The sequence below is a fragment of the Sinocyclocheilus anshuiensis genome, unplaced genomic scaffold, assembly GCF_001515605.1.
Source record: "Sinocyclocheilus anshuiensis isolate Anshui unplaced genomic scaffold, SAMN03320099.WGS_v1.1 scaffold447, whole genome shotgun sequence".
Lineage (NCBI taxonomy): Eukaryota > Metazoa > Chordata > Actinopteri > Cypriniformes > Cyprinidae > Sinocyclocheilus > Sinocyclocheilus anshuiensis.
This window is the reverse complement of record NW_015552615.1, coordinates 5137313-5148242: the sequence shown is the minus strand read 5'-3', so window position 1 is coordinate 5148242 and position 10930 is coordinate 5137313. Positions and strand designations below refer to the sequence as shown.

Sequence of the window (10930 nt, the reverse complement as noted above, 5' to 3'; positions counted from 1 at the left end):
AATATTATTTTTTTTTTTTTATTTTTTTTTTTAAGCCAAGCTGACTTCGGTTTATCAAGGCCACAAGCCTTTTATGATGGAGATACAGTTATCTGGAATACAGTATTGAATTGTCAGTCTGCATATGTTTGGCCTGTGGCTTTGTGACGTCAACAGCGTAGCAGCTCGGTCAGGAGTGACCCGAAGACCGTCCATTTTTTACTCTCTCATAGCACAGCAGAACAGTTAAGAAAAAACATAAAACCTAGCAAGACTAGCCAAAGCGATGCCAACGCAAAATACGACACCTCAAACATGTCTTAAAACGATAATCTTTCTGATAAAAGGAATATGATAACTACTCTTACTCCCTTGTCTCCTGAAGCCATTGGGGAGCACGGGGGGACTAAGAGATGAGTGCAGCCGTGGGAAGGGGGAAATGTTTGATTGACAGCCCGCTGACACCTTCTCCTCAGTAGTTGCGTGCAGAAGAGTGACCAGGTGAGGGAGGCGGGGTTAGAGGAGGGGTTTAAAGTTGAGAGTCCGCCCCCAGGCTGTTGAGCTCCTCGGGCGAGTGCTTCTCAGCACCTGATGCTGTCTGGCGGAAACCGGCGGAGATTTCGTCGAACGTCCGGCCCTTGGTCTCTGGGACTTTGAAGTAGGTGAAGACGAAGAAGCACAGTAAAAATATAGTGAAGATGATGAACACGTACGGCCCACAGAGCTCCTGTTAAAGCACAGAGAGAATAAAGTTAACCCGGCCAAATACAAATGTGTCTGTTTCCTTGATATAATTCTCACTGGCCTCTTACCTCGACATACTGGAAGCACATGCCCACGATAAAGTTCGCTGTCCAGTTGGAGAATCCTGCAACAGCAAAAGCAGAGGGTCTTGGGCCTTGACTGAACAGTTCAGCCACAATGAACCATGGGATGGGGCCTGGTCCGATCTCAAAGAAGGCCACGAATGCAAAGATTGCTACGATGCTCATGTAGGACATCCAGTCATACTTTTCCTGTTAGAGAGATGGGCAATAAGGCAGTGAGATCAAATATATTGTAAACCTTTGGACCTCAAGGATGACTATTTGAATGATTAGTAACTCTAAACATCAACACCATGGCATTTAAGTAAATATGTAAATATTATTTGCATACCAGCAAGGCAAGAGCGATGGTCATCAGTACAGCAGATCCAGCCATTCCCAGCAGTCCCAAGAGGTGCAAAGACCTGCGGCCCACTCGCTCAACCACAAACAGCTGCGTAACAATAACAAATCATATTAATATGATGCAAAATGCTGATTAATACTTGCTCATTTTGTGATTAATATCATCATTGAATAACTGTCTGATTGAACAATTATCAGAAGAGTTGGTACCGTCTTGCGTTAAAATTTAAATGAATTTATGTAAATAAATTGTGTAAAATAAATAAAATAATAATAATTAAATAAACAATTTAAATAAATTTTATTACATTTTCATTATTGATTTTATATATAAAATATCGGAAATTTGCCATTTGATAAATAGAGTATATATAAATTCATGTAAATTCAATGTATGTCGTTTATTTATTTTAAATATTTACTATTTATATATTAATATCATGCAATATTCATTACTCAGGCACATGAATTTTGAGGGAAATTATGTAAAATAATAACAATACTTAAATATGTATTATTTTACATCTTTATGAATTTTAGTAAATGTAAATTCACTATTCATTCTTTTATTTTATACATATAATTAATAATATATGCTATGTAAATAAATACATTTTATTCTTCTGTTAGGTTCTGTTATGTTCATGCTGATGTCTGATGCATACCGATACTCACCGACACAACAGTGAAAGCTGTGTTGACGACTCCTGCTCCAATAGTGGCGTAAACCGGCTGCTGCACACCTGCCTTCTCAAAGATCTTTGTAGAGTAGTAGAATACCTACACAACAATGTGTTAACACCAGTTAAAAAACAGTAAAGGTACAGGCCCAGGGTTTGTCTTTGTTGTACTCTTAAACGTGTGTGCGTGCAGGTACTCACAGCATTGATTCCAGACAGCTGCTGGGACAGCTGCAGCATGATGGCTATAGCGATGGGCTGTCGGTAGAGCGGAGAGCGGAACAGTTCAGGAATGGTCACTTTCTTCTCTCTCATCATCTGTCTGCTCTCCTCCTTCATCTCCTGCATGTCTGCGCTCACATCTGTCATTCCGCGCAGCTTTTTAAGCACTAAAGGCACATGAAAACATTTGTTTACACTGATGAAAACACTCCTACGCTGGATAAATGGAGATGTTTAGGTGCTGTGGGTCTGTGCTCACCTGCTTTGGCTTTGTTTTCCTCGTTGCGGATGATGAGGAGAAATCGAGGGCTCTCGGGGCAGAAGGGCAGTAAACAGCACTGCAGCAGGGCTGGGATAAAGGTGAAACCAAGGAGGAACGGCCACATGGTGGCATTACCCATGATTGCGTCCATACCAAAGATCTACAATACAATAAACAGCACATAAATATGGAGAAACACCCAAATGGTGACTGAAACTGCAAAAACGTCCTGAGTACATATGTACCTGAGCCATGAGGATGCCAATAACGATGCCCAGCTGATGAAGGGTGCCCAGGGCTCCTCTGAGGGCTGTGGGGGCCACTTCACCCACGTACATGGGCACAAAGCCAGTGGACAGACCAGAGTAAAGGCCCACCACGAACCGCCCAGTAATGAGCATCTCCCAGGACGCCCCCATCTTAGAGAAGCCCATCAGTGCTGCGGCGATGAAAGCCAGGACATTGGCCATGAGCATGGAGTTCCTCCTGAAATGAGAAAAATAGGAAGAGATTTATAATACAATGTTAAAATCATCAGAAACAAGGACTGAATAGTATACAAGGAATTAAATAATGTAAAAGACAGTGCCATAATTAATGTTAAAACAATATCAGTGGTTACAACTGTATTTCACCTTCCAAAGCGGTTGACAAACAGCCCGACAGAGAAGGATCCAATAATGCCACCCACAGAGAAGATGGCCACAGACAGAGACCACAGGGTAGTCATGGTTGTTTTTTGGATGTTATCCTTATATCGATCATTCCATGTCTCATTGTAGAAGGCCTCAATGATCTACAACACAAATACAGTCACTTACTACAAGGGTTGTTACAGTTATTAAAACTGAAACTAAAAATAAGCCAAAAATTGTTCCTTGAAATAAGACAAATGTTTACTGGGGGAAAAAAAATAAAAGAAAAAAAACCTTTATTTTAAAAGTACTTTTTTTTTTTCTCTTTAAAGAAGCTTTTATTTCAGCTTTTTGCCAAGGCAACATTTCTCATATTAATTTAGTTTAATATGATAAATTTGTTTTGCAAAAACTATACAGGACTTACGTAAAAAAAAAAAAGCCCTACTAACAACAAAATTACAAACAGCAAAAGTAAAAAGAAAACGGAAAATATAAAACTAAAAACTGACTCAAAATATGAAAAAAAAACATAACTGCTTATTACGTGACAGACTGCACATAGCAACTTACAGCAAAAACCTGTTCTTTATATATTATTGTTAGAATTCTGACAATGTAGTTAAGCACATTTTTTGCTAATTAAAAAAATCTGAGAGCAAAACATCAAAATTAGAATCATCAAAAATGTGTTTATTCACATACAAAGTATTTTGCTAATTAAAAAGCGTGATTCTTAATCATTATTTTTATATTTTTAAATATCATTTCAATTGTAAATTTTATGCTTCACTTTATTTATTTATTTTACACCAAGACTAATACATCAACAAAATGTAATATCTCCAATCTACTCTGAGTGCTGGAGATTTATGTTGTAATGAGCAATTCTGTCCAGCAGGTGGCTCAGTCTCGTTCAGTATTAGGTAACAAGGTTTTGTGAGGGAAACTGAGACCCATAGAGGGAGTCCGGTTTCTCTGGGATCTCTGTGTCTTTACAACTGTCTGCTGTAGCGTTCAGAGGAATGTCACCCAATAAGATTCAAGCTGCGTTATAAAGGGGAAGAAATGAAGTTTGTTCTGTATGATCTGTTGGCGTATTGAGTTCTCTACACTACTTCCTGCCTCTCCTTTCTCGTCATCAGCTGTCTGACACCTTAGGTATGCAGAAAGCCCTTCAGCACATCAGCATGACAAATATCATGCATGGTTAAAGTCATGTGCCTCAAGGTTTGATCTGTCATTATACAAACCTGTTACACAACACCATGTTGTGTGTTTGTTTTTATAGAATCACTACTAGACACATGCTCATAGGAAGCGATTACTTATCCTAAATGTAATCTTTTTCCATATGCTAATCAAAATAATCTCTTAAAACACAATAGTTTTAGAAACCATGTTTAGTTCAAGTAAATGCTGAACACAGTTGTCCACAGTCCCAATCCACTGCCAGTGTATGAAAAAAGAAAGCCAAATGCGTTTGGAAAAACAATGAGTGTGACAAACATATAACAGTTTTCATTTTGATTAGACCTTTAATGGTTTATTATCCGAATTAACTCCTGCATTGAGGAGTGCAGCAAAGAGCCACCTGGTCAGAAATAATACAGTCCATTCATAGAGGAGTTTCACGCTAGATAGTGCATTATAACACAGTATAGTTTTGCCGATTTGTGAGTGCAGTCTCAGTAAGGGACTGTGGACAACGAGCCCTTGAGGGTGCAGTAATCTTATCGAAGCGATTATTTATAGAGAGGGTCTGCGTCAGACCCACACCCACACACGTTACTCCTATTAAGGCCTCAGCACAGCCCTGTCTCACGTGCTAAACCTATTGTTACAACCATCAGAAACGCAGAGAGTGAAAGCAAACACACCATTCTTTGCCAGAGGCCAGTATGTAGAGTCTAGTGGTATTTAAGTAGTTGAAACACTGTCTATGATAATAAAACTCTGGCCGCTAACAATAGGCAGATAAATGGCAGATGTTAAAATCTCTTAACTCTATTTTGTCTAAATTAATAAAAACATATATATTTATACATACTGTACATACATGCATAAAAACACACAAATCTTTTTCTTTATGGCAGGTATTGACAAGTCAAATTATCCTTTGGTTTGTCTAGACCGGAAGATAAGTGTGAGTATTTACGGAGAATATTGAATCTATACACTCCATATAGTGTTAAAGCCAGAAAAGCTCCATTCACATCGGCATAGCCTGGCCCCTAGTTCAACACGCATGTCTAAACAAGCTGTGCTGTGTGAGAGATGACCTACACCCTGTACCAGAACAGCGAGCATATTTAATGTATATTTGATAGACAGTTAGTTGCTTATTATTTAACAAATGTAAATTGCCTTATAATATGTGAATGAAAGGCAAAACCTCCCCGAGGAGATGTATAGAGTAACTCTGCAGTCCTCCTGGAGTTGGACAGGAGGCATTTGTGTTATGTTGATGTGTGTGTGTGTGTGTCTACTGACAGACAGGGATTTGGAAACAGCTGCAGCAGTACATAATGACTGAGTGAAGGGTCATTTGATAATGTTAAAGTCCAAGGACACAGCTGGGATACTGGGGTGAACAGTGAAGAGTTTGTCACTCAGAGTTTGCGCATGTGTTAGTATGTGCTCGTCACTCACCTTCTGCGGGGCATTGATGACACCCGTGTTGTAGCCGAACTGAAGGGAGCCAATCACAGCCGTCCCGACAGCCAGCATCAGTGGAAAAGTCAGTTGCTGTTGAGGGAAGAATAAAATAGAGTGAGTCATTTTGTGCTACACAATGAATCTCCATCATCTCTCATTGTCCAATAGAGCTCTATTAACCTCAGGACAAAAGTGAAGATTGGCCAGACCAGACCTGACTGCAATAATCAGAACTATTCTCAGAGGTGTGGTGACCTATTGTTTGACATTCTGATAAGTGTCATGGTAGCTGTAGAGCTTGTTTTTATTCTGTCCTTCCTCAAAAATGAAAAACAGCACATCATTTTAGCCAAACTGTGCTAACTGCATACTAGGCTACTGCTCAGACGACAACAGTTGTCTTACAGTTGTTTAAGAGTCTTTTGTCTGAAAGATTAAAAACGAAACACAGCCCAAACATATTTATATTTCTTCTCCAGTATTCAGTATTCTCAAAAGAATTCTATTGTTCAAATATCCAGCATCACCCCCCCTTCCTGGTGGACATTAAAGATTAGTGCTGTGCAAAATGACAAGCATTTCCTTCTCTTTCAATACAATAGAAGTATTCACTCGCACGGATGACTTCCCGACAGGTTTTTTTATTTGTCTGCAGGTTTGGAAGATTTATTTGAATAATTCTCAGGGAAGTGCTCAGAGAATAAATCACTTTCCTCATTCCTACGGGAAAAAACCAAGCTGAAATATATTTGTTTTCAGACTGGCTGGTTTGAAAATGACTGGACAAAATGTGATGAAACATGTCTGCAACACAGAAAACCTTGAAGGTGAAAGGGAACTGAAAGCTCATTAAATCAGTATAGTGTGATAATATTGCAGTATTGCAATGCTACATAGTCAATCCTGATTGAATCATATAATATTATAAGAAAATAATAAGAAAATAATAAAAATACGAGAAAAAACATTTTATGTACCAATAAGATTTTTTTTTACAATTATGATTTTTGATTTAATATTATTTTACATAATTTTTATTAACTTAAGCATATAATTTACTTACTATGAAAACAGAGGAGGATTAATCGTCATGAAAAAAAAAAAGTATTCAGGTACAAAAATAGCCTTTATTTTCTTATTAAAAATATAATTACCTATTTTTAGAGACAAAATTTGACTGGGACATGAGAGGCTTCACATGATTCAACCTCTTACTATATTTGTTTCAACATTATCTACCCAAGTTTGGGTGAAATGCCATCAGAGCGAGGCTGTGCCTCTTGACCTGAAACAAACTGTTTCTGCAAACTACAAAGACTGAACCTGAACTTGTGAAAGACTATGATGCAAGTCTACTGGACTACTTAGGGAAGAATGTCTAGTGGTTTAATCAGCCCCAATAAAGAAAGGGTTTGTGTAAACCCTCCTCTCCTCTGAAGGCATCATTGTCATTGTTTGGGCTCCTGTTATTTCAGAAATCACTGGATTGGATAATTCACACGGAATGGATCTCAAATGGACATTTTCTTCCACATGGTTACCCATCCACAGCTTTAAAACAAAATCATCTAAAGCTTGTTGTTTAGTTTACTGTTTAAAAGCCACTTGACCCATAAGCCAAGCCTTTAACAGCTTTGCAAATATGAATGTCTGATGACAAACTTACGCTCAAATACTGTTGTTGCATCACTGATACATACAGAAGTCATACAGGGCCTCCTTAAAATAAAGTTTACTCAAATTTGCAAGACACAGCATCAACAGGTTCTACACTTTTTGTATTCCTTTTAAGGAAATCAACCTACAAAAATAATTACTTAAGAATTTTAGTGTCTAAATTTTAAGATGGGATCTGTTAAAGTTCTCTGGTTTGTTGATTCATTTTAAAAGCTAAAACAACTCTAAAAAGGAGCTTTAAATGTCAAGCTGTTCTTATTCGAGCTAGCATTCAGCATGCTAGATGAGACTGTAAACAGATCTCCATTCTGAACATCTTTCAGAGCTTGGATTCCTCTTTTATAAACAGACAGTCAGCGATGAGAAAGATACCAGTTTTGGACGTGTGCACTCCTTTCATTTGCACACACATGCGATGCGTATTGCGTACACTCCTCTGCACAAGACGCAAGAGCTTACAGGGGGCGGGAAGTGGACACACCTTCACTTCATGTTGGTGTACAGAGCCTGCAGTTCACGGGGTTCACAACTATGCTGTTTAACCAGCCCTGAAACAGGAAGCCAAATACACACAAACACAAAACCTCTAGGAGGTTTTTAAATATTCATTCTGCAGTTTAAAATAGAAGTCAAAATCACACACAGGAACATGTTAACCAAGCCCGCACAAATGAAAAGGCAACAAACAGTAGCCTCGGCACAGCCGACCTCCCCTTAGTAATTAACTACATCCTTCCTGCTGTTAAATATTAGTTCTGATGGCAAACACAACTCAGAACAGATGCGGGGAAAGGGCCTGTATCTCTTTAAGAAAGATTAAACCTCTAAATATGGAATATTTGACTTATATCTTACTTGAGGGGAGGGTGTAGGTTTGGCTATGAAACATTCCTCTTGAGATTCCTGCCTTTACCCTATATTACTACGCAGACATACCTAGTTACACACTGCATACCTGTAACTACATAAACAGATCAAAAAGATATATAAAGTTGGCCTGGCCCTCTCCATGAAATATATTAATGTGTGTTGTGCTTGGACAGTTTTGTAAAAGTTACATTAATGGTTTAGGTGCAACATATGAAAAGATAATTTTAGCTTCGTCATCCTGAATTCACGCCGCTCACACCATCAACAGTCACACCCTTCTGCTGATAGCACATACTGACAGTTGACTTGGACACATATTTTGGCTCAGTGCTTTCATTGTGTGCAAGTGTATTATATTTAGGTTAGGGGAAAGTTAGGACTTCTTTTTGCTGTTCAAATAATAAGAGTAAAAAGGACTTATTTTAAACGTCACCATTACATAAAGTAATAAAGAAAGAAGAAGATGATTACATGAACAGTAGAGGCAAAATAACTTGGTCACTTCCTGTAGAAAAAATGCAAACACAGTTTTCCTCAACAGGCAATTGGATGCTGGCTCTGTTGTAGCAACCAAACTAGCACGCAAATAAACCTCGCTATTCATTGCAAAGCGCAGAGGCTTTTTTTGGGGGGGGATTTTGGGCCCTCTGAGTTACGTAACAAATTTGAACTGATCTTCGCATTGCTTAAGACATTTAACGCCTTAGATTCTGGACTACAGCTGATGCTGAAGCTGGGTTATTATTGCTTTGATTTATTTATTTATTTTTGTCCTTTACAATGAACTTCACATGAAAAAAACAAGAATAAAAAAATAAGAATAATTTGTTTTATTTTAGCTTAATTTTACCCTCCTCAAAAATGTGTCTATGCACGTCGGTATCTTCAGTCATCCAGGATCAATAGACATCATAAACTAGGTGCAATAACTACTAAACTATAGATTACCAACTTAACAACAGCAACACTACTGGAAGTTCTCTTTCTTTATAGCCTCATTAACCTTAAAAACCAGTGGTGTGAGGATCTGTATCTTTAGTTAAACAAACCAGTGTTAATTTCATTGATGAATAATTTTCATCATCAACATTTTTTTCACTGACGACAACAAGACGATAACGAACTAAAACACTTTTTGAATGACAAAACCTATGACGTAAATCTATTGACATTTTCGTCAACGAATAAAAACGAGACGAAAATGTTAGGGAGGGATGATTTGGGAAGAGATTCATTCAGAACTAATCTTCTGCGTGGTTCGAAGGTTAGATGCGTACATATGAACCAGCGGGACGTAAGCTAACATACACTTGCTGCACGTCGCATAAAACGTTCAAAAATGTCAATATGTGGGAGTAAGAGAAGAGCAGACATATGGATAATGCCCAGTTCAGACTACACGATTTTAGCCCGATTTTGCCACAATTTGCTTGATGTAGGGTGTCGTGGGGATTCGTAAACGACAATGGGCATCGGGACGCAAGATTCCATCGTTTCAGCACGTGTAGTGTGTCATAGTGGATGACAACAGATTCCGCGTCTGCGATGCTTCACGACATCACGACAGAAAGTTTACATTTTTTTTCCATCGTCCACGACGAGTTCTGTCACATTGGTGACGTTGACCAATAGCAGCACAGAAGCTCTTTCATACACAGGTTTCAAACATGGCAAAACGAAAGAGAGATGATGGTGCTGCTAGGTGGAATTATGAGATGGAGGAAAGGTTCGTGGAGTTGTGGCAACAGTGCAACAGTACTCCTGCGTGTATGATGTGTCATCGAGGGACTACCACGACAGAACAAAGAAAGAAAAATGCTGGCGAACTATAGCGGAAGCGCTTCAGCAATGTTTACACTCTTGTTTTCGGAAGTCAGTCGCTAGTTCCGCCTTCTCGATGACATCACGGGAATGGTCGGGAAGCAACGTGTAGTCTGACATGTTTCTTGTCCACGAAATGACAACATTTTAGGAGTCAAAATCGTGTAATCTGACACAGTGACTATCGTGACTGACAACTCAATTCGGTCCGGTTTTCTGAGCGCAGACACTGAAGCATACACACACGGAAAGCGCATCTCAAAGAGCGCGAGTTCTCTTTCGTGTAGCATGAACGGAGAATTACACACAAAATGATGTCGAATTGTCCGTTTTGATGAGTATTCATGTAAACACAGTTGATTACGTCTTAGGTGAATGTAAACAGTAGGGAGAACGTGTATGAGTACATTGCATACATTGCAGCTGTGCATTTGGTTTTAAAGGGATAGCACATAGCAGCCTAATTTAGTTGCTATTGTCCGAGTCGTTGATGTTAATCAAGCAACAAAAGAAAAACAGAAAATCACGCACTGCTCTTGACTGAAAAACTTTAGTAGCCCTAAAGATTAATCTAAATTTGTTTATAAAAATAAATATGTCTGCTTGAAAGAATGAAGAATATGGTAAAGAAGTTGCTATAAAGAATGCATAAATAGCCTATATAACCATTGGTATTTCATTAAAAATAAGACCATGTTCTTGTTCTTTATGAGTAGTGGTTTTATTTAATTTTAACATAAAGGCATGTTGTGTGTCACCGCAGTTAAAATCGGTGTCTATCATGATAAAACCTTAATATCAAACCTATATAATGAGTTTGGAAATTTTAGAGAAATGCTTAATAAATGCACTGTAACTAAACCCATTAGATTTTATGGCCGACTAAATTTACTGTAGATTTAGTCGACTAAAATCTTATGATATTTAGTCGACTAAAACTAAAAACAATTCAGA

At 38.3% G+C, this 10930-nt stretch overlaps 1 protein-coding gene across 1 annotated transcript in view; it reads right to left on the bottom strand.

Moving 5' to 3' along the window:
- Positions 1-21: 21 nt before the first annotated feature.
- LOC107666081 (solute carrier family 2, facilitated glucose transporter member 1-like) overlaps positions 22-10930 on the bottom strand; it is a 17851-nt gene continuing 6942 nt past the window's right edge. Inside the window, exons 2-10 of the mRNA XM_016457189.1 lie at positions 5603-5698; positions 2951-3111; positions 2561-2801; positions 2313-2475; positions 2033-2220; positions 1827-1931; positions 1138-1239; positions 792-995; positions 22-706 (exon numbers count right to left, since the gene is read on the bottom strand). Of these exons, the coding sequence (XP_016312675.1) occupies positions 509-706; positions 792-995; positions 1138-1239; positions 1827-1931; positions 2033-2220; positions 2313-2475; positions 2561-2801; positions 2951-3111; positions 5603-5698 (1458 nt within the window). The 3' untranslated portion in view covers positions 22-508. The remainder of the gene's footprint in view (positions 707-791; positions 996-1137; positions 1240-1826; positions 1932-2032; positions 2221-2312; positions 2476-2560; positions 2802-2950; positions 3112-5602; positions 5699-10930) is intronic.